At 39.8% G+C, this 23,022-nt stretch overlaps 1 protein-coding gene across 1 annotated transcript in view; it reads left to right on the top strand.

The window, feature by feature from the left end:
- LOC111325384 (poly [ADP-ribose] polymerase tankyrase) overlaps positions 1-21,307 on the top strand; it is a 38,137-nt gene extending 16,830 nt beyond the window's left edge. Inside the window, exons 23-49 of the mRNA XM_022929197.2 lie at positions 357-585; positions 951-977; positions 1,316-1,494; positions 2,298-2,380; positions 2,596-2,711; positions 2,928-3,165; positions 3,704-3,881; positions 4,597-4,673; positions 5,254-5,346; positions 5,543-5,702; positions 6,088-6,243; positions 6,785-6,902; positions 10,007-10,106; positions 10,292-10,469; positions 11,095-11,277; positions 11,752-11,922; positions 12,520-12,713; positions 14,067-14,172; positions 14,515-14,684; positions 15,683-15,839; positions 15,965-16,092; positions 16,767-16,827; positions 16,975-17,152; positions 17,754-17,861; positions 18,437-18,639; positions 19,581-19,667; positions 19,801-21,307. Coding sequence (XP_022784932.1) covers positions 357-585; positions 951-977; positions 1,316-1,494; positions 2,298-2,380; positions 2,596-2,711; positions 2,928-3,165; positions 3,704-3,881; positions 4,597-4,673; positions 5,254-5,346; positions 5,543-5,702; positions 6,088-6,243; positions 6,785-6,902; positions 10,007-10,106; positions 10,292-10,469; positions 11,095-11,277; positions 11,752-11,922; positions 12,520-12,713; positions 14,067-14,172; positions 14,515-14,684; positions 15,683-15,839; positions 15,965-16,092; positions 16,767-16,827; positions 16,975-17,152; positions 17,754-17,861; positions 18,437-18,639; positions 19,581-19,667; positions 19,801-20,085 — 3,963 coding nt within the window. The 3' untranslated portion in view covers positions 20,086-21,307. The remainder of the gene's footprint in view (positions 1-356; positions 586-950; positions 978-1,315; positions 1,495-2,297; positions 2,381-2,595; positions 2,712-2,927; positions 3,166-3,703; positions 3,882-4,596; positions 4,674-5,253; positions 5,347-5,542; positions 5,703-6,087; positions 6,244-6,784; positions 6,903-10,006; positions 10,107-10,291; positions 10,470-11,094; positions 11,278-11,751; positions 11,923-12,519; positions 12,714-14,066; positions 14,173-14,514; positions 14,685-15,682; positions 15,840-15,964; positions 16,093-16,766; positions 16,828-16,974; positions 17,153-17,753; positions 17,862-18,436; positions 18,640-19,580; positions 19,668-19,800) is intronic.
- The last annotated feature ends 1,715 nt before the right edge of the window (positions 21,308-23,022 follow it).

The following is a 23,022-nucleotide window of genomic DNA, read 5'->3' on the forward strand; positions in this document are numbered from 1 at the left end:
GGACATTAACCTTTTTTTTTTTTTTTTTTTTTTGACGTAATTTTACCGTGTGTGAGACTTAGCTTGACTTAAGAGAAATGCCTATAAAACTTGTTGCAGTCTGTGATTGCTCTAAGAATTCTCGCGTCATGCTCTCAGACGAACAGGTACCGTACATGACTGGCAAGTTGCTCCCTTCTATTTTTGCAACGCTTGCGACTGATCACGTGAACGGTATATTTAAGTCAAGTTCTCGTCGGATCCTTGTGGTATTTTTTTTTTGTTATGATTTGTTGCTAATTATCACTCACATTCTGGTTCTACGACACCCATTTGAAACTCACTCTGTCACTATGGGCTGTTTTTTTTTTTCGTAGGTACGGCTAAGGAATCCTGAAACATTTGGTTTGAAAAAGGAAGAAGGTAAAAAAGTGGGCTCGAAAAGAAAGCCTAGCTCGTGGAGCGATGATGTCAGCAACTGTAATACGCCGATTATGACCGACAGTGATAACAGTGTTGAATCCAGTGATGATACTGATCACGATGAAGATGACATTGATGAAAATCACATTGCTTCGGATGGTGCAAAAGACGTCAGTCCTAATGGTACATTACATAACGATTTTGGCCACTTCAAATTGGTTTCAATATGCGTATTAACAGATTTTTATGATGCGTCAAAGTAAATGTTTTAATCACAAACTCTTTTTGTTCGTTTCAAGGTTGTCAGGGGTGGGATAGACCATATCTCCTTCACATGTAGTTATTTTTTGCAGCACCTAGAGGACCTACTAACGAATGAATATTTCAAAAATGTTTGAAATATTTCACTTTGCACATGAATCCGTAGGCTCAAAATTAAGCGCCGAATTTTACCAGCTTCTTCAATCTCGATTTTCTCAGATCTCAGTTTTATTTATTTTGATTTCATTAATTCATAATTTCGATTTTTTTTTTTTTTACGGTAAAAGACGCTGCTGAAGATTACGGTGTAACAGGTTGGTAATATTTCACCCAATGAAAATGTATTGTATTGAACGACCTCAAACTCAAATTACTTCAACAAGAATTTAAGTAAAGAAGTATTTAAGTCTTTTTTGTGTGACAATTGCAAAGTTACCTTCATCTTGAATGACGCTGTTAGTCTATTAATACGGAATAAAGTCTTGGATGGGAAGGGTAGACCAAAATGAAAGCTGGGTGTTCATAGATGAAGAAAACTGATAGGAATTTCGAGGAATTATTAGGGTATTTTAGGAGAGGTCGAAACCGCAACTAGCTTCTTTAAAAAAATGGTCACGTACGTAATGAGGTGACATAATCTCTCTGTTTTCAGGACTCTTCTCGTGCCTTCACTTTCTCGTTTATGAAAGCTGGAATTTCTATTCATTTCTGGAGTTAATTCTTGGATACGTGAAAGAAGACAAGTCGCTCATCAACTCCTTTGACTGTCATGGGCGCACGCCTCTTCATTTAGCAGTGAAGTGGGGAAATACTGGAGCTGCTAAACTTATGGTATACTTTTGAATGTAGACCTTGAATTATCCACTTTCTCCCTCTCTCTTCCGTCTCGCGTCCCACTAGTAACTGGTTAACAAAATAGAATATCCTCTGTGCTCCATAAATATGACGGGCTCCAGTACGCATGACAACAACGATACATGTTCAGGCGGGGAAACAGCTGTCATGTAGGGAGCAGGGTTGGCGTAGTGGTGAGAGCGCTAGCCTTCCACCAATGTGTCCCGGGTTCGATTCCCGGACCCCGCGTCATAAGTGGATTGAGTTTGCTGGTTCTCTACTCTGCTCCGAGAGGTTTTTCTCCGGGTACTCCGGTTTTCCCCTCTCCTCAAAAACCATCATCATTTGAATTGATTTAATTTAGAGTTTATATATATCTTATTAACCAAGCGCGAGGGCCGTACTGGGAGAATATCGGCCCGAGGTCTTGAGAGTACGGACCGAGCGCAGCGAGGTCCGTACAAAAAAAGACCGAGTACGGTCCCGAGCAAGCTTGGTTAATAAGAGATTTATTATATGACTGAAGTTCAAAGGGACACAATAGCGGTGTCATTCGGGACAGTGCCCGGTCCAATACTTAGAGAATATTGACCGGCAATAGAGCATTTTGATTGGTTGATTTTAGTTATTGGCCCTCTGACTGCCCGAGTCGTGTAACAATTAGATTTATTATTATTATTATTATTATTATTATTATTATTATTATTATTACATCTTAACGTGTATTTAAGTGTATCGTGTATTTGTCCACGTAGGAAGGTTGCCCCATTGATGATGATATTTTTCCATCTTTAATCCAGATCGAGTATGGTGCTGATGTAAACATAAAATCGCTGAATGTAAAAGAAGATGGACGTTCAACCGCTCTGATTCTGGCTGCACGGTAAAAACAATGGTGTTCTGTCATGTGTGTTATAAATGGGTCTTGGTGTAGAAATTCCTTTTCTTTATGAACAAGAATAATGACTCCTAACACATTCATCGATTTAAAGCATCCGAAAAAATCATGAAAAAGTTGCCTAGCTAGATGTCAGCTTATTATAGGAGTCATGATTAGTGTTGGTTTGCGTGATGTGTGATGACGTTTCCATTTTTTAGGCCAGCAAACGTTTCTCTTGTCATCCTTCAAGCCTTGTTAGATGCTAAAGCAGATCCTAATATCGCTGATGATTCTGGACGTACTGCTTTGTCATGGGCAGTCACCAACCAACCTGGTGAGTACATCTGTTTTTGCTTCTTTTAGACAGGTAATTAATCAATCTATCAATCAATAATTTTTGCAATGATGAATATGAAAATGAATTTAAAAAATTTAGGCATAAAGACTAGAAAAGGAAACCAAATATGAATTTTCAGTCACATTGAATCCTTCTATAAAACGTGCTATTGCGAACGATTGTCTTGTTGTTCGATCTCATTTCTCGCCACAGACACCAATTCCACGCCTTTAAAGCTTTGTGAAGCTTTGCTCGAAGCTGGCGCTGATGTGAATACCACGGACCCTAAGAAGCGCACTCCTCTTCATTACTCGGTTAACTGCACCACTGGAGGCTTTGAGACACTCACCGAAGTGGAGGATTTGCTGATCAAGCACGGAGCAAACACAGTAGCGCTGGATTTACACGAAAGGATTCCTCTTTATTATGGTTTTGTAAAAATGGGAAAGAGGTCAGCTGGCCAGTTAATAAAGGGTTATACGCTTGTTCCAACCTGCAATAGAGGTCAAGAGTCTGAGATACTAACACGATAGTACTGAAATCGAACCTCCCTTTCCCTCTCCCCTTCCCCTCTTCCCTTCCCCTTTCCCTCCCCTCTTTCCCTGCCCCTTCTCCCCAAAACAGACTTGAATTTTGTGAACTTTATTAACTTTACCAAGACGGGATGATTGTTTGGTTTTATTGGTAAACTTTATCAAGACCTACCCAAGGGTCTTTTGTTTTTTATGTTATGTTTATTGTTTGTTTGTATGTTTGTTTGTTTGTTTTTTTTTATGTTACAGAACAAAATGTTGTTAACCGTTAAGTCATCTATGAGTCTATCCCCCAATAGTTCAATATTGTTCACTTTCCAACACCAAACTTTTCATAGTTTCAAAATGGTGTGCCGTTGGTAATACCCTTTGTTAACCATTGAAGTAAAGCTGCTTTGAAACATGAAACCATTCTGTATGAGAGTATTAATTTTATCTGTTTTTTTGTTTTCACAGGCACACTGATTATAGTATGTCTGATCCAATATCTATCGTGAGCTTGCTGTGTGAAGCGATGGCTGAACAGGGAAAGGATGTCAAGGCGCAAGTGAATCATCGTGACAAGTTTGGACAGACTCCGCTGCACAGGGCAGCACTCAGGGGTGCCACGATTTGCTCATTAAATCTAATTCAGGTAAACAAAATCCCCTTGAAATTTGGAAGGACTACAATTAAGTATTTTTCGAAAAGAAAGTAACATTATTATGTGCTGGGGGGGGAGGGAGGGGGAGCATTTGGAGACAAGAAGACCGTTTAGTTTGTGTTCACAAATTGTAACCTTTAGAACGTAATACTGAAATATAACATCCCTTTGACATAAATCTGTAGAAGCTAGGTTCGGAGAATACATTTTGAATAAACGTTCAAGGGAAAACTATGAATTATTAGTTTATTATCAGTTTTATTAATATAATTATTAGTTCAAATTACACAACAAACTACGCAATACAATTTAGAGCTAACGTCATAATTTTTTGTTGCGTTATTCTTCGACTTGCAGACATACCTCCAGTGCTAGGGAAACTATGAATTATTAGTTTAGTTGGATAGAAATAAAAAAAAATACGAACATTGCGCCAAAAACTAAGAAGAATGACGCGAATTACAGAGAAAATTTTTCAAATTGCATAAACCCGTTATAGCTTCCAATAAGAAGACCCTTTGACCGGTTGGTTTTCTCGCTCATTTTTCACTGATTCGTGGGTTTTCTTCTTTCGTTTGCTCCCGGCCGACCGAGCAAAGAAAAGAAAAGCTGAAAAGTCTTTCTGATTGTTAACTCAGATCTATTTTTTGTAAAATATTACAGGGTGGGTTGTATTGTATCATCGATTGCCATTTGTTTTTCGTAGAAAGGAGCATCTTTGGAGATCAAAGACAACGACGGCAACACGCCTTTGTCGCTAGCTTTGCGCGAGAGTCACGATGGGTAATGTAACTGCTTAACTTTCTGAGTAATCGATTGTGATGAGTAAAGTTTGGCGTAAACGGAATCTGTTCTTTCAGTTCGGTGCGACATTGTTTGTAGTGCTGTACGGGATGTTGTAGTTTCGTTTTGACTTTGTAAATGAGTAGCAACTTGAACATGGTTGGCTAGATGGTAAAAATTAGAGAAACTAATGAGTGGGGAAGGAAGTCATGTTTTCTTGAGTGAACCCGGACTCCAGCTAAACGCCGGCCTCAAAAAAAAAAGCCGTCACCCTCGAAAAAAAAAACGCCAGCCTCGAAAAGAGCCGAGTCAAAATGACTCAACTTTAATAAACGCCAGGGCGTTTAATTGAGAAAATACGTTACGCATGACAGATGAGACTTTAAAGAGCTGGTACAGGGTAATGATGCAGTGACACACAAGATGGCCCTGCCACTCTGAGTGAGTGCCTTGAACGATAATCGCTGTAAGACTCGAACGCTTTGTTATGAGAGAAAACAAAGAATGTGCTGTACTTTGTATTTGTCAGTACTTAATGGCTTGAACGCTCATTCCTTCGAGACCTTCTTCTCTCTTTTAGCTGTGCCATGATGTTTATGCAAAGTAACGCACCAGCCTCCTGTTCTGTTATTAAGCCTCTTACTCCTCAGGATTGGACTGACTATGAAAAGGAGTGAGTAATTTATCTGATCCGGTGAAGTTGCAGTTGATCTTTCGCTGCTAATACTACAGATCTCTTTTCTTCTCCGATGCAAGTTACTTTCCTGAGAACAAGGGTATTGTGCACGATGATGTAATCGGCATAATTCTCTTGACTTTTCATAGAAGAAATCCTTTCCAATTTTTTGTTGATTTGATTTTGTTTTCAGAAAGGAAAAGTGTAAGTGGGTATGGGAAAATGTTGTTGACCTAAAGGAACCCAAACCTGACATAAGGACAGCTTTTCGTGTTGTCGTAGACAACAACTGGCAGGGAATCGCTTACTTGATGCTGGAAGTGGCTGGTTTGGACTTTGTAGAAGCTATACAGGTGATAACACATATGAACAAATCATTACGGAGAAATTTAAAGTTTTGTTCGGAAAAAAAAAATTGTGAAGACTGGGATAACTTTTTGGTATTATATATGCGGTAGCCCCTATTCAGCGCGAAAAAGTTTTTGTCCGCGAAAGTTGTGTTTCTAGAGGCTAACGTGCATACTTTAACGCCAAATGGAGGCAATTGTACTTAATGTGCTTCAAATGTTTCATGCAATGTGCAGGAGAAAACGTATACAAAAAAAGTCACTGTCAAAAGCATCTACTGCCCAGCACGTGACTGCTTGGCGCTCTTCAGTGCAGCCTTTTACCTCTTATTCGCAAACTCTGGTTTGATTCTTAGTTTAATTGTTGCATCGTGGTGGGTTTTCTTTTCAGGCAACAATGGAATCCAACAAGCTGGACCTTGCATGGACACTGCTTAGAAAGCAAAGAAAAGATGCCTCTCTACAGAAACTTGACAAGAAGGGTCGCAACCTGCTGCATTTGTTGGCTATTCATTCTGCAAAACTGTGGACACAGGTGGTGGAAGAGGTATTTAGACAAAATTGTATACGTCGTCTAAATTTTCAAGAACATGATTGTTCTTGGCGGTTAGTTTTAGATAGAACATTCAAGAAACTTTAATTTTGTTCCTACAATCTGTCTAGCTCATGACCCATAAGGCAGATAGAGAGTGCCACCCATATCTTATTTTTCTTATGATCTCTTCATATTCATTTCCTTCAACCTACTTTGTTTTATTTTATTCGCTAACAGAAAACTTTTTCCAGTTGGATAAGAGAGAGAGAACAGCTATTAGAATTTGTAACTGTTACACTGATCCGTGGTCATAAGAATTTTTGAAGCAATGCATGATGGGGTAGTTCATGAGATATTGATTTTTGGGGAAAGCCGAGCGCTAGTGTCTCATTGCAATCTGAAAGCATGACAGTCGTTTGATTACTGTATTAGGAGAAATTGCTCTTTGTAAACACTTCATTCTGGTCAATGTGTTTGATATTTATTGAATTTCAATCGTATAACTTCAATGACTGATAACAGCTGACACAGTCGGTGTTCTGTTTTCCTCCAGATAGCCAATTACCTTGTTCAGAGGGGAGTCCCTGCTGGAGCTGTTGATTCTCAGGGCGTTACACCTTTGCATTACGCGGCATGTAATCACAACTTGGCCTTCTGCAGGTTTTTATGGGGTATGGTTGTTTTGTGTGTTTTGCATATCTGTTGTGGTTTTTGCAAGGAAACCAGGGCAACAACCCTAGAAGATGTTTGAATTTTGTTAAAATTAACAGGAATCGAGGTTAAAGGGATAGAAAATATATTTTGAACACAGCGGTTTCCTATGAATAAAAAAGCTAAGCTTTGCGTGTGTGTTGAACTCCCGTTGACTAGAAAGGGTGCTTTTTCGAGTGGGTATCGTAAAGCAAAACCAAAGCTGTCACAACGGCCAATCAGAAGAAAGCAGTTCGGGCCATAACAATTTCTGGATATCGGTTTCGAGTGAGATCAAAACCAAAACAAAGCAAATTTGGCCGAGAGGTACTAGAAACAAGAAGAAGCTGAAGTTTTCTTTTTTTTTTGAGGAGGCCATGTTGCAATGTGGTAGCAAGCCGGAAAAAAAACTCGCTATTAAGGACTGGACATAAGATATCATCAAAACGATTCATTTATCCTCGCATTCTGGAAGAGCACAGCGGATTCTTTCCAGCGCAAATTCTTTGTAACGCTGTGGTCCTTCCACCCAGCGCGTCGCAAGAATAAAAGCTCTTCCGCCAGCCTTGATGTTACTGTGGGTTCTCCAATGATTTCCCTATTTTAGGTTACAAGAAAACCAATTACATAAGATTGAACGAAATAACGCGCACTGATAATAATAGGGGCGAGAGATGTAAGATCGCGGACTCGGGATATTTTCATTTCTCTGCAGTATTGTTCGAGGAAAAGACAATATCCTGGTTCTCTCCGATTTTTAAATAGGTATGTATCAATTTTCATTCCAACAAGCCTTTAAAAAACAGTAACAATAAGGCAAGAAAACAGTAACTTACTCTGTGAATAAAAGCTTATAAAGAAATTGTTTGGGGCTGCGTCGGTGGGGGTAACGAAATAATTTGAATATATCAAGAAAGTTGAAATAGTAACATATGATGCACGATCCTCGCAGTAGATAGCGCTATTTAAGCAATAGCGAAAATCAGACCTGAAAAAAATCAGGCCTGTACGGGATTCGAACTACTGACCTCTGCGATACTAGTGCAGCGCTCTATCAATTGAGCTAACAAGCCAACTGGGAGCAGGCCGTTGAGTTGATTTGTAATAAACCCGTGAAAGTGATAAATGAGATACAATGAAATATATGAAGTTCATATATTTTGTACTGCGGTATTAGATACATATGATGCACGATCCTCGCAGTAGATAGCGCTATTTAAGCAATAGCGAAAATCAGACCTGAAAAAAAATCAGGCCTGTACGGAATTCGAACCACTGACCTCTGCGATACTAGTGCAGCGCTCTACCAATTGAGCTAACAAATTGGCCACCGTTACGATTATAAAAGCTGACGTTTCCAGCGTTAGCCCTTCGTCGAAGCGAATTGTGTGTGTTTTTAAAGGCAGAAAAAGGAGCTACGTGATTGGTGGGAACATGGCAACGAGAAAAACACGAATAAATTAGTGGAATGAAAAGCGTTCGTTGATACCTGTGGGATTTAGATTGCCGGTTTGAGAGATGAGCTCTTGTTCAAGAGTTTTCCGGCTTTCCGTGCTACCTAAGTGTAAGGAAAGACCGCAGATTGCCATGTGTTGCTTAGAATGGTTAGGTAAATTAAAATGTCTAGCGACTGGTTTCGATGTGTCCTTGTCAATCCACAGGGAGCCCAGAGAAGCGACGAGTTGTTTATTCGAAACATAAAGGAACGTATGGGAGAATATTGAAGAGTCTTAAACTTATATCATGAAATGTCTGAGTTAAAGCTCAAAATAAATGTAAACCTACCTCGAGCACTTGCTGTGTATTGTCGTTTCTGTGGCTCTAAATGGCAAATTTGAGCGATTTGGTGGGTTTTGCGTCGACTGTTACTGTACGTTATAAGAAGGAGACCTTCCCTCCTTCTTATAACGTATAATAACAGTCGACACAAGATCCGATAAATAATTGTCTTTTTACTCTAAATTGCCCGGCTACAACGTATGGTTAAAATGTATGGTTTACGCGATACTCCGATGGATCTGAACAAAGGGAATCCACCTTTTAGTTTGCACACTAACAGACTTTCAACATCCGTGCACTCGAACAAAAACCTCGTGCACTCGATTGGAATTTTGACAAATTGGAAGAAAATTTATTCTAGTTTTTAAAAATATTTTTTTCAGGAATCAAAACAAAAAAATGTTATATACCTGAAAACCTCAACTAAAGAGAGGTTATTCCTCAATCGAACGCTTCGCAACAAGCACCTCCACTCGACTTTTCATCTGAATTTTTCTGTCTCGTCATCGCGAGCGCCATCATTTCTTTGCTCAGTGTGTGCAATTGCTTGTCTTCTGTAATTTTGCAAGGTTTCATGGGACATGGCTAGGGAGCAAAGTCGCTAGGGCTCGAATAAAGTAATGAATGGGTTTTCTCGAGGTCCCACTACGACACCCATATTGGTGACGTCATCAAGTATCCAGAAATTGTTATGACCCGGACTGGAAAGGAAAATACCTTCAAGAGCAAATGACATCTCAAAGTATGAATAACCAAACCACGTATATAGCGCGGGAAAACCATTGGTTCCAGTCCTGCTTCTGATTGGTTGAGAAAGTGTCGCTAGTTTTCCGGACCAATCACAGGGCGAAATAAGCAGAATCAAAGCAAGCCTGGATTACTTTCGACGCTCATTCAAAAATTGCTCTAATGGGCATTATTTGATGAGCTTTACTTAATAGAAATCAGTCGATCCTTAGATGAGAGTGTTTTGTCCAAACCTGTCTGTTCTACACATGCTCTCGCTTGATAACGAAGCTTTCGACATACCTATTACCCATTTTTTTTCTCTCACTCTTCTTTTCTTAAAAATGCAACAACTCAATTCAGTTTTTCTTAGATCGTTTCAACTATCTATCTTTGTCAACCCGTTGCAGCGAGATTACGTTTGACAGAGATGTCAGCATTTGACATTGTTGATAATTTTGGCGTGTAGCCCTTGTAACTTTTACCTTTCAAATAGTTCCTTAAACTCCGCCTCCAAATAAAGAACTTCTGCAATACTTGTGTTCATAACGGTTTCCGTTGTTGCTTTAATATACTTTAGAACAATCTCCTTCTTCCGTGGATGTAGCGGACAAAGATGGCGTGACTCCATTTGCTGCCGTGTTCTCCAAAACAGACACTGGAATCATAACACTTATTGAGTAAGTTCTTTCAAAATATAGAATATCAGTCTAAACACAGGAAGAAAGTATACTTACTGAGAAAACAACCAAGAGGAGATCGAGTACTTTTAACTATGGGCTTGGCTTAATGAGGAGTAAAATTCTGTAATTTGCATGGTCAGCAGCTTTATAGAAAATTTTGTGAATCTTATTATCTTTCCAAGGTTCTTTGTGAGCCCGTCAACGTGTCACGTAACGAATTTGGATGTGTGTTATAAAGTGAGGGATAACAGCGAAGAAAGCAGCGACACTACAACTCCTCTGATAGAGGCTGCAGTGTCACTCAGTGAGAAAGTTGTTGTCGATCTGCTGAGACATGGAGCTTCCGTAAATTTTCCTAAGGTAATGTCTTTCATGTTTTGTTCCTTTTCCGTTAACAAATACAGAACAATGTGAGCAACTGTGGACACCGACTTTTCTATTGTTGAACAATATGTGAAAAGGACGCTGTTGTGTAGAAAACAATGCAGGATTTAACTTAAGCGAAACGTGATGAACTTCTCCTAGAATTTACGAGCCAACCTCGTGAAGATGCGCGTGAATTCTAACTATCACGGAATTTCGCCATTTTGAGAACGACAGTCCATTGATGTTTGAACAAAAATTCGAGGAAATTGTTGAAATTTGTTTATACTGAAACAAAAGTTCGATTCGTCTTCATGCACACCCCTGTCATTTTGAGAACGACAGTTCGTTGATGATTGAACAACAATTCGAGAAACTTGTTGAAATTTATTTGTACTGAAACTAAAGTTCGATTGGTCTTCGTGCGAAATAATCATTCCCCCGGAATAAAATTCATTTCTTTCTCAGAGCTTATGTTTTACTGATTGTGTGTCAACACCAAGCAGCATAAATGAAAGCGAGAAACGATGCCATGAAAGGTCGTATAGGTTTTGAAAGCGTTTTACATGTTTTACAGTTAATTGACTGACAAGACTTATTCACCCCATTGTTTCTACTTCAGCACAATGGTCGCACAGCAGTCATGGAAGCTATCCGTAACAACACAGTTGACATGGTGAAAGTGCTGATTTTTGGCACAGATGACAGGTCTATTTGGGCGACAAAAGAGACAACTGATGTTGATCTCGCGTTACAAGATGAAGACGGGAAGTCAGTTCTACATCATTGTGTCAACAACAGAAAGGTAATGCATAATCTTGTTTCCAACCTCTCTTTGGCAGCCTGACTGCCTGCCCGCTTCATCCCTTAGTTCCCGGTCTATTTGTCCAGCTGCTCGCCGCCTGCCTGTAGGTCTGTCCGTGTCTTGTCCATCTATCTGTTTTTCTGTGTCTGTCTGCCTGCCTGCAGGTCTGTCTATCCGTCTTGTCCATCTGTCTGTTTGTGTCTGTCTGCCTGCCTGTAGGTGTGTCTGTCTGTGTCTTGTCCATCTGCCTGTCCGTCTGTCTGTTTCTTGTCCATCTGTGTGTGTGTCTGTCCATCAGTATGTCGGTCTGTGTGTTGGTTTGTGTTTGTTTGACTTTTTTCTTCAGAACATATTTTTTCAGTGAGTGTAGTTTTGGTAATTTTGTGTTTGTAACAGGTAAGCCAGAGCAGTAGGGGAGGTTTTATCAAAAATCACTAGTGAATATTAACTTGCGACTTTTCTTTTTATTGGTAGTATGGATCGGCAGAAAATGTTGATTTGGTGAGATTTCTGGCCGGCTTTGACGCACCTCTTGCGCTCAGAGACTCTGAGGGTCATACACCTTTGTATTACGCTAAACAACAGAGGTCTGGGGTTATGAGAAAAGTATTGGAAGAACTTCTTCCAGAAGAGGAGGCGTGTAAAGTAAGATTTCACCCCATATCTTTTTTTTTTCTTTTTTGTTTTGTTTTGTTTTTGCTTTTTTTTTTTTGTTTTGTTTTATTATTATTTTTTTTTTTTGTGGTTAATTTTGCTTAATTTAACTGTCCTCTTATTAATAACACTGGTAAGAACAAGGAAGTTAGAGTGAGCAAAAGGACACCCCCCCCACCCCGCACCCCTCCTCACTGTCCACTCTAGCACCGGATCAAACGTGACGGTTACAGAGCGCGCCACGTAATGCTGACACAAGCTTTCTTAACAACATATTTTATTCTGTAAGTTCTAGACCTGGCTGTAACTATCTGGCAGGCAAAAACACGTAAATTTTTAACTTAACTCCTCACTTCTGGACCAATCATGATTTTGTCGGGGAAACGGAGAGACAATCAGTCGACGTCAACAGAGTATTAAGGGGGATTATGGGTAATTTTCTTCCAATGAACTGCCAATGAGGGGGGTCATAGGAGACAGAGCCATGGGGGGATCAGGAATATTTTATGGTAACACAACCAAATCACTCATTCCCCTTCCCCCCCCCCCCCGGCTTTAACGAATGACCAGTCTCCTTTACATGAACAGGACACAGAAGAGCCAATGGATCTTGACTCGGGATTTAGTTTTGTCACTTCCAGCGATGATTTGTGGGAAGGTCCAACACCGGACCCGAAAGATGATGCAGCAAAAATGCTCCAAGAAGCCAAAAAACAGGATAAACCTGCTGACGATGACGATGAAGTCGGTGTAGACCCAGCTTTCAGAATGGAGGGCGCCGGGTAAGAAATATACGATGATATTTTAAAACTCCCTTATTTCTCAAATTTGAACCCAATTGTGGGACCAGTGATAAAACAAAGTGAAAATTTTTCTTCCCCACTTTCTCCAGTTGGGTTTGATTCGGAACACGATATCGTTTAGTGAGAGAATTTTAATTTATTTATTTAAGTGGAGGTGTAGTCTGATCGTCCGGGTGAGTCTAGTCCTGAGAAGGACTGTTGTCGGTGGTAGTGACTGACGTTTCGACAACCTGTGCGGAAGTCATCATCATTCACTTGACTCTGATGATGACTTCCGCACAGGTTGTCGAAACGTCAGTCACTACCACCGACAACAGTCCTTCTCAGGACTAGACTCACCCGGACGATCAGACTACACCTTCACATGTTACCCCTGGGTTCAAACCATTTACTGCATTATTTATTTAACTTCGCCGACAGCAGGGACACCGCGACAGTTTACGCCAATTACCGCGGGCCCATTAAACCCCTCTATCCCACCCCAGGGGAGGACATCCACCACACAGTAATCTCGTGCGTGGGAAATTAACGTCTCCTACCCCTAACCCTGCAGGAGACGGGACCTCCATTTATTCGTTCCTATCCGAGAAGACTAGAATATCTAACCATTTCTTTGATGTTATAGAAAGGTAGCATATTCTTCTCAATTATTTTAAGACCTTGAGTGTTGGTCCGGCCGGGGCTCGAACCCTCGACCTCCCGCTCAACAGTCCAGCGCTCTATCCATTGAGCTAACAGGGAGGCGGTTAGCTCAATCGTACCCTTTAGAACCCAGGTGTTACGTTAAAATGTTCGTTTAACTCCCAAGATCGGCTGATTGTTAATTCTCCCCTCAAGCTAAGCACCGGCTGATGCGGAGAAGTGTACGGCACCGGCTGTACAGATGCGGGCAATGTCCCCTCAAGCTCTTACACATTTCCTGGTACATTAGTAACGAACATTGGTGTTAGATCAAGTTAACAACTTCGACCTGATAAGTTTGAGTATTCTCTATAGAGTCACTTCTGGGAGTTAAAGAGTTAGATCAAAATAATGCTGAGATTTAGCGGCAATGTTACACCTGGTTAGCAGAAAGCTTGAAAACAAACGAAGCTAAAGATTTAATCGAGAAAATGTAAAACAAAATTGTCTATCTGGTAAGGTTGAATTCTAATACTTTAAACTTTGTCCTCGCGTAGATTTTTCGATACTCAACAGCGTCGAACGCGTTAAACCTTTCTTGCCCACAAAATTCTTTTTCCCTTCGTAATTAGAAACAGAAAATTTGTAGTCGGTAGCCAAGGCATACATGTGACAGAGAATGCATTTGCTAAGTATAATTTTGTTTTTCAGGAAAGTTTATGTCGACCCTGATACAAATGTTCCCTATGACATCCTCATGTCCAAAGTAGACGTCAAGTACGGAATGTTTGGATTAAATAACTTCTACAAGATGCAGGTCAGGCAGTCATTTCGATTTTTATAATAAGCATGGGTGTTTCTTCGCCAGTCTTGGATGCTTGCATTTTCGTCATAAATGAATAGTTATTTCTTCATTGACTAAGACGAATTGCAAGATGCATGAGCGCATAACACCCGGTACACGGCCTTGCAGATTGCCCCAGGGTATGTAAAATGCCCGTGGGAAGGAAGAAATATGAAGAGGTTGATATTTGGGTTTCGGTTGCTGCGCTCAGTGCGTACGTCATGACATCGAGCCAAATATTTTCCTCTCTAGTGCAGTCCTCCTACTCAGTCAGTTAATATATATTAATCACGAAATGTTCATTACTGATTTCAGATCATCTACCACAAAGCCAAGGAGCTGTGGGTATTATTTAATCGCTGGGGCCGTGTTGGAGACAATGGTCAACATCAGAGGACCCCTTATAATGATGCGAGCATGGCTACGGCCGAGTTTAAGAAGATTTTCAAGAGTAAGACTGGAAATGAGTGGGAAAACAAAGACGAGTAAGGCGATTTGTTGAATTTTAAGTCACGAAAAAACAGGAGCTTCAATGAAAAAAAAAACAAAAAAAACAGGAGCTTCAATGCAAACGCACGCACTACAGTCTCACTTGCTTCCCCGCCGCCCAGTTAGCCCAATGGATAGTGCGCTGGACTGTTGTGCGGGAGGTCGAGGATTCAAGCCCCGACCGGACCAACGCTCAAGGTCTTAAAATAATTGTGAAGAAGTTGCTACCTTTCTATAACATCAAGAAATGGTTAGATATTCTAGTCCTCTCGGATAGGGACGAATAAATGGAGGTCCCGTCTCCTGCAGGGTTGGGGGTAGGAGACGTTAATTTCCCACACACGAGATTACTGTGTGATGGATGTCCTCCCCTGGGGTGGGATAGTGGGATGTACAGGCCCCCATTTAAACCAGCTTTAAGCTGAACCGGGCTGGCCTGTCTAAATATTGTAAATACATACATACATACATACTTGCTCTTTACTCTCCAAGCTCCCGGATGTACTTGTCTTTAATGCGACACCGGCTTAGTATTCTACAGTCCTCTTCTCTTTCGCTGCAAGTAGTTAGCTTTACAGAGAAAGTTACTGCAATTGACCACTAAGTCTTTCTCATAAACAACTATCATTGTCGTCAACAATGTTTGCTGGTCTCGGAAGACAACAAATTTTATACGCCATGATTCTCCTTCGTTAATTTTTCTGTTCATTTGTGTGCCGACAGAAAAGCTGAGCGGATGAAGGATGGTTAAGTGCCCTTTTCAAAAGCAGATACATGATACTTCCCCGGCTTTTATATTTCGTGTTGCTGTTTTTTTTTTTTTGTTTCCTTGTTTCAATTTTTCTTTTCTTTTTCCTTCCTTCCTTTTTCCTTCCTTCCTTTTGGTTGAATTTAAGGCAGTGTTTAGTTCAATTGAGGCGTGAATATAAAAAAAAAATAAAAAAATAAAAAATAAAAAAAAAAAAGGTTATGGGTTTTGTGACTCTTTCCACAGATTTCAGAAAAAACCCAAGAAGTATGCCCTGGTGTTGCCGGAAAAGAATCCAGAGAACAAACGACAGCAAGTAAGCGAGGTTCTAAAGCCATTTGAGCTGACCAGTTGTCCTGCATCGCGCCTGAGTAAAGAGCTGCAGTCGTTGCTGAAGAACATTGTAAGTTGCTGATATACCTCTGTTGAATCACTTACAGTGTAGATGTTAAAAAATGTCAAATAACGCATGAAGATCATGATAAACTGCAATATTTAACTTTCAGTAATACTTTCCTTTTCTTTCAGACCGATTTTGAATTGCTCAAGTCCTCAGTGGATTACGGTTCATTTCGACTCGATCTTGACTACATGCCATTTGGAAGACTCTCCAACGAAACTATCGAGAAGGCTCGTGGAATACTGACAGAAATTAAGTAAGTAACTAAACAGCAGTGCATGGGCATAAATATGTAGATTGCAGAATTTATTGAAAAAATAGAAAGCAATTGTAATCGTTGGTGTAAGCAAGGTACCTTAACACCGTTTTAGTCACAAAAGTGAACAGTGTGTATTATCTCCCCACAATAGGGCACTTTGTTAAGCACACAAGTTATAAATAAATAAATAAACAATAGATAATAAATAGTAAATAAATAATTTAGCAATGGGCATTCTACTGGTTGGCTCCTCTTGTCCACTGTTTCCAGATTGAATTGGAATTTGGAAAGTTGGAAGATAACATCTGTGATCAAATGTTGTTTGGATTTAACCAGAGGTTTAAGTTATTTTTTCCATAAGCGGCTGCTGATGGTGTTATAAGGGGCCGTGCCCGGTTAAATAGGCCGTGAGGTGAAACCCACACACGTGAAACTGCTCGCAGGCTCAACAGACGACGGTGACAGGTCTTATAGGCGGCGGTAGACCGCTGACCGGCTTTTATCGAAATCCTGATTAAAAATCAACTTCCCTCCACGAACATCATAACAAATGTCTAGAAGATAGCGAGGAGGATTTATTTTATGTTCTATAACATGAAACTCGTGACGACTTCCTTGCTTCCTCGGCGACTTATGTGTAGAACGTGTTTTTCCTCTTTTTCTCTTTACAGAGCTATTGTGGACACCATCGATAGATATAATCTGGTAGGAACAGAAGAGAAGTTTGAAAAGGTACATTGTCCTTACCTTAAATTCTAAAAGTGTTTACCATACATCAGTACAGGACAGCTGGATCATTCAGTTGGGAAATGGATAGGCATTTTGTTCGATAGTCACTTCCTCCATGCCTTAACATAAACTTTTCCTCTCTATTCTCAGGTTGCCGAGCTCAGTAGCACATATTACATGTTGATGCCTATGGCAAGGTATACATATGAAAGGATAAAACCGTTGAATCACGCTTCCGACATCGAGACACACCTGACTGCCCTGTACAATTTGACTGAACTGGCTCTTGCCAGTAAGATCTTGTTAGGTGCACAATATAGGACTAAAGGTATGACGGGGTTTGGCAGGCACTTTGGCATTCGTAACTCTTTCCACCCTAACATCAGTATGCATATTCTCTATACTGTTCTCTATACATTTCCTAAGGTGCTGGCCAGGAGAATTTGTTTAACAACCAAGAGCGTCTGTCTTTTGTTGGTCATCATTTCTTTTCTTCCCTTGACTTTAATATTTGATTCCGGGGGTGATATTGAAAAGAGAAATAAGATGCAAGTCACTCGAAGAGGCCAGCGAGTTAATGAAAATGGTCACGGTTTCGTGCGTTCTCTAACTTTTCTAGATTTTCAAGACTATATGTTACTAGTTAATATTACACCAGGTCACCGTACTGGTTGTATCGAATTGAATGTCGTCAATTAGCCATAGTGAAATAGCTTAGCCACTTTAAGTAGCCGATTACTTGGAAGTAAAGTATCTGAATATTTAATTATGTCGCTGCTCTTTCCTTCCAAATAACAGGAGTGTTATATGAGGCTAAACAACTTTTTAAGTTCGTTTCGTAGCAAGACTTCCTATTTGGAAGGAGCGTTACGGTTTTTTTCTATAAAATTGAACTGAGTAGATGGAAATGCTTCGCTTTATTCATTCAGAGATAAATCCGTTGGATTACGTGTACAAATCCCTTGGATGTCACATAGAATTGTTGGATCCAACTTCTGATGAATGTCAGCTGATACTGGAGTACATACATAACTCACGTAAGTTACAGTATTAATTATTTTTTAAGTGGGTTTCCTTCAGGTTCCTTTACTTTCAGATCGATGGACCATCTAATTCGCTGAATGGCCAGTTGGTTTTATGACTAACACTAACTGACTGACTAACGAATGAAGGGGGGGGGGTAAGTTTCTGAAGAAACTGTGTTGGGGCGGGGGGTATTACATAACAATTTGGTTTCACAACTGAGTTGATAATATAAACTGGCCCTGACGAAGGGCTAACGCTCAAAACGTCCGCTTTATAAACTCTTTGTAGTGGCCAATTTATACTGTCAAATCAGTTTATAACAGAAATTTTCCTTGTGACTGACTGACTGACAGTTGGGGCTATCTGACGACCCGATGACTTTATTGGCCGAAGTGCATTGACTGTCGGACAGACTCGCCGAACGACTGTTTGCTTGCCTAAGCGTCTGACTTGAACCAACTGACTGACGGACGAACGGAGTTGCGGACCTATTGGTGGACTTACAAAGTTGCGGACTAACATACCGAAGTTGACTTCCTGAGGGGCTAAATGCCTGATTAGTAAACAAAGTTTGTTTTGAATTCAGGTGGATGTCAAAGCTTTGAAGTTGACGGTATTTTCAGGGTCTCTCGTTCTGGAGAGGCAGAGCGATTTGAATCCTGTGGAGTGCCTGGTAACCACCGGCTACTATGGCATGGAACCAATACAGTCAACATGATAGGGATCCTAAAACAAGGCCTCAGAATTGCTCCACCGGAGGCTTCCCGCTCAGGGTGGTCCTTAGGAAAGGTTTGTTATTGAGGACCATTTAAAAGAGTTATACTTTAAAAAATGGGTTGTTACGCACGACGATGTTAATTCACTCATTTTACAGCTGAATAAGCACTGCATGGACTGACTTTGAGTTCGGTCCTCCAAAGGTTGCAGTATAATTTCACAACTGTCTGAAAATCCCGAAATGAGTGACCCCTTAAAAGAAACACCTTTGAAACTCGTTTGACTTCAAAAGTTATTTCCTTGTCTTTTATGTGTGACGGAATTACAAAGTATAAAAAGGGAGGTAGTGCGCTGTTCAATTAAGTCGTAAACCAGAACCAAAGCAATATCAATCAGAACGACGTAAGCATCACAAGAACGTGAACTAAACAGGGGCTTCCCAAAAGTGACTAACATGGAACTTCTTCCGATATTATCCGTACATTAACCAGCAGACAGGTAGTGAGAATATTCAAATTTATCAGGTAGAAGTCGTTATCTTGATTTAACACCAAATTCTTGTCACTAATTTGCAAGGAATTGTAAAGCAGCTAAAGGAGAGAATAGGTCATTTTACAGATGTGTTCTTAGTTTCCAAGTCTTGGATTTGAGGTGAGGCTAAAGGTGACCTTGTTGTGATAGAGACCAGTATCTAGTTAACATGTTAACAGATAAATTTACATTTGAAAAATAGCAACGTGTGTATCATAACAAGGTCACCCTAACCCCTACTCCTGTTTAAAGGCTTGTCAGCAAAACTGCAATTGTAAAATGGACTATTAAGAATCTGATTTAAAGGGTTAGGCGCAGGAAAGACGCAGTGAGATTCAGTTTTGCATCAGACTGGTTGAGGGAATGGTGCGAGCTTTGGTGACAAGTTACAAGCAAAGTAAACGAGAACCAAGCAGTCGGATTAACTGACTTGATGCTATTTTTGCCAAAACTAATATTGATCGTGTTACCTTTTGCTGCAGGGAATCTACACATCTGACAGTCTGGATAAGAGCATGGGTTATGTTAGTCGTAGAAGAGATGGTGCTGCATTTGTCTTTCTTTGTGAGGTGAGTTTGTCAGACTTCGAAGGGACCGTGCATTTAAAAAATGGAAACAAGAGATCATGACATTATTTAGATATTAATTTTTACTGAAAAGAGACATTTTCCTTACAAACCGAATCTACATCGGTTTCATCAGGTTGCTCTTGGTAACGTGAAAAGCGTAGACGATCGTGATTATTACGAGAGTGCTCCCGAGGGATTTGACAGCGTGTTATTGACCAGCAGTGAGGTCCCGGATCCAAGTGAAGATGTCACCACTCCATACGGCGCTGTTGTCCCTGCAGGAGTGCGTATCACGCAGAACAGTGAAGTTTACAATAGCCATAGCGAGTATGTCGTGTACAAGGAGTCCCAAGTCTTGATTCGTTACATAGTGCAGCTGAAGACTACACGACGGAGTTATCAATCATATCGATTTTAAATCCAAGAGTGTCTTTTTCTTGGACGAAACCGCACCTAGTTACATGACACATATTTCCAGGGCGAGAGGAGCAATGGGGTAACCTTAAATGAATAAAGGGGTGGCGGGGGGGGGGGGGGATAAGTTTCACAAGAACCTGTGGTACTGCCTTAATAGGAGCCATTACAAGTTACGCAGTAATTTGGTTTGATCAACTGAGTTGATAAAGTAAACTGGCCACCGTAAAGAGTTTCTTAAGTTGAGCAAGTTGCTTTCCTCTCTGAAAGTTATAACTTAAGCTCTTTTTTTCGGTTCAGGGTCACTTTTAGCTTCATTCTTCAAGTATCTCATAAAGTATTTGGCGATTTATTTGCTTCAATTTTAAAGTCCGTCTTCTCTCTTTGCTTGTTGAAACGACTGTTAAAGTTAGTGCTCTTCCGGAAATAATCTCTACATTGCTAATTAATCGTTAAGTTTCAACAACACTTTATCCTAAACCAAGCAGTTCTTGTGTCATTGTGCTACTTTTATAACAGTGCTTTGACACAGATTTATATTTGATCGATTTATGCCCCCTCGAGATGAAGTTAAACAGTCATTCAAAGCATCCCCTTTTTAAAATTTTAATTTCTGGTCAGTAGTCATCGAGCCCATTAAGGAAAACAGAACTCAACGTATAGTCTCGTAGTTTTTATGACTTCTCTTTATACTTAGGTTGTTCATTAATAATTGTTAAATTTAGTTGGTGGTCGTGAATCACAACAGTGTGGTAGTTAAGTTTTAGTTAGGGTTATTTGAATCTGAACAATTTTGGAAAACTTACAAGCTGAGCAAAATCAGCGTTTGATCTCCGTGATCAATAATGCAGGTGATCTAAAAGTAATATTTAAGAAGATTTTGATTGTTCATTAAGGCAAAGCACAATAATTATTAAGTAATATTGGTTTTCCCACGATGTTGTCTCTTTGGGGACGACATTTTTAGTTAATCAATCCGCCCATAAGATTTATAACCGGGTAGTAATTTTGCCAATTTATTTGAGTCAGAATCTCTTTTATGTTTTGGCCCTATTATTATTATCATTTTTTTTTTTTTTTTTCAATCTTTGAATATTTTACACTTATTTTTAAACTTATTCATATAGGATAATTATGTGTCTTAAATCCATATACAACCATAGCCAAGGAACAAAATCTTAGGGAAGATGGAATGATAATACGAAAAATAAAGTGCTTTAACCTTGTGCTCTTTGATTCTGTTGGGTTACACGTGCTTATTAATTCCTAGTCTTGTTTGATGGCAATTCGCAACGAGAAGCTATGCTTTTCTAAGTTAGTTCGATCTCGCAATTCCTGTTAAACCTTGGTCTAATAATAATAATAATAATAATAATAATAAAGCCTTTATTCCATCAGAAGATAAAACTACATATCTTATGTTACAATGAATCCGGATAAACTACAATAGAAATCTACATACACATTATGAATTAAAAAGTATGTCATTACAATAAATAGAGCTTAAATATCAACCTGTTTACAAAGGTGTTCATAAAGCGCTGTGTACTGGTTTTCGGGCGTGCGCAGCCTTTTTTCCTAAGATTGTGTACATATGTCTTCTGGACAGGAATGATGTCTTTCAGGGGGTGGCAATCCGTTGATTTTAATTTCGTCAAAATTTTTCGGTCTTGTTTGTTTAAAAGGTTCTTGATAAAAACTGGAAATGAGATAGAACGATGTTTCTGACATCGGTCTAAAAAATTTTGTACAACCGAAAGATCGGACTCAGATGCCCCATAGACTGAAAGCGCATAGCTAAAATTAGGCAAAACAATGGATATAAAAAGATGATCAATCTCTGCTTGAGAGTACTGTTCCTTTCTCAATGTTCGTAGGACGTGTAGACACTTGTTTGCTTTGACAAGCTTACGGTTCTTACATCCTCATAAAATTTTCCGTCACTCTGTAAAGTTACTCCTTGTAAAACGAAGCTATCACGTTGGGGAGTATTATTAATTGGAGAGTAGAGTACATTGTGATTTTGCTTTCTAACAACCAGCTCTTTACAATTGCAAGGGTTGCAGACCATTCTATTGTCTTTACACCATGGTAAGAACTGTCCTACTAGGTCGGCAGACGGGTCACTATTCCTAGTGATAGGCGAAAGAATAGTGAATTCATCGGCATATTTAAAAAGCACAGGGCAACCATTAAAAAAATCTCCAAATCATTCAAAACAGATATTAAAAAGATGCGGTCCGCTTACACTACCTTGTGTGGTTCCTCTATTGACAGAATTCCACTGTCCTAAAAAATTATAACTAACAACACGTCGTTGTCTTGCATAGAGGAAACTATGATACCAATTGATAATGTACGGATTTAGAGGTAGCTGTTTCAGTTTGGCAGACAAAATAGCATGGTTTACAAAATCGAAAGCCTTTCTGAAGTCCATGGTAAAAACTCGCTCTGCGCTACAGTCACTTCTGTCTAAATACTTGTATGTCTAGTGCTGGATAGCGAGTAAGGCATTTGTGCAACTACCCGCCTGTCTATAAGCAAATTGGGTGTGCCTCAGACTGTCGGTTTATTTTTTTTATTTATTCTTTTTCCTTTTTTCCCATATCGGCCGGAGACTGGTGCTGCACCCTTAATCTCTGGCGTGTGTCTCAATCGACAGACCAGCGTACGTGAGAGGGGATAGTTCTTGCTTTTCCCCCTTCCGATCTCCCCCCCCCCCAACCCCCCCGCGCACTTCTCGCGGGCTTCCCCTCGTCATTATTTGAAATAAGCACAATTAACTAACGTCCAAATGCTGCAATCTGATAATAATAATACTGCTACTAATAATGATGACAATAACGATTTTTTTTTACTGCTAACTACTAGTTTTATTTAGCAATAATTTCCATAAAATCCTCTACAATACAAAATATTAACAGCGTCAAAAACGATCCGA

Source organism: Stylophora pistillata, chromosome 4 (assembly GCF_964205215.1).
Source record: "Stylophora pistillata chromosome 4, jaStyPist1.2, whole genome shotgun sequence".
Lineage (NCBI taxonomy): Eukaryota > Metazoa > Cnidaria > Anthozoa > Scleractinia > Pocilloporidae > Stylophora > Stylophora pistillata.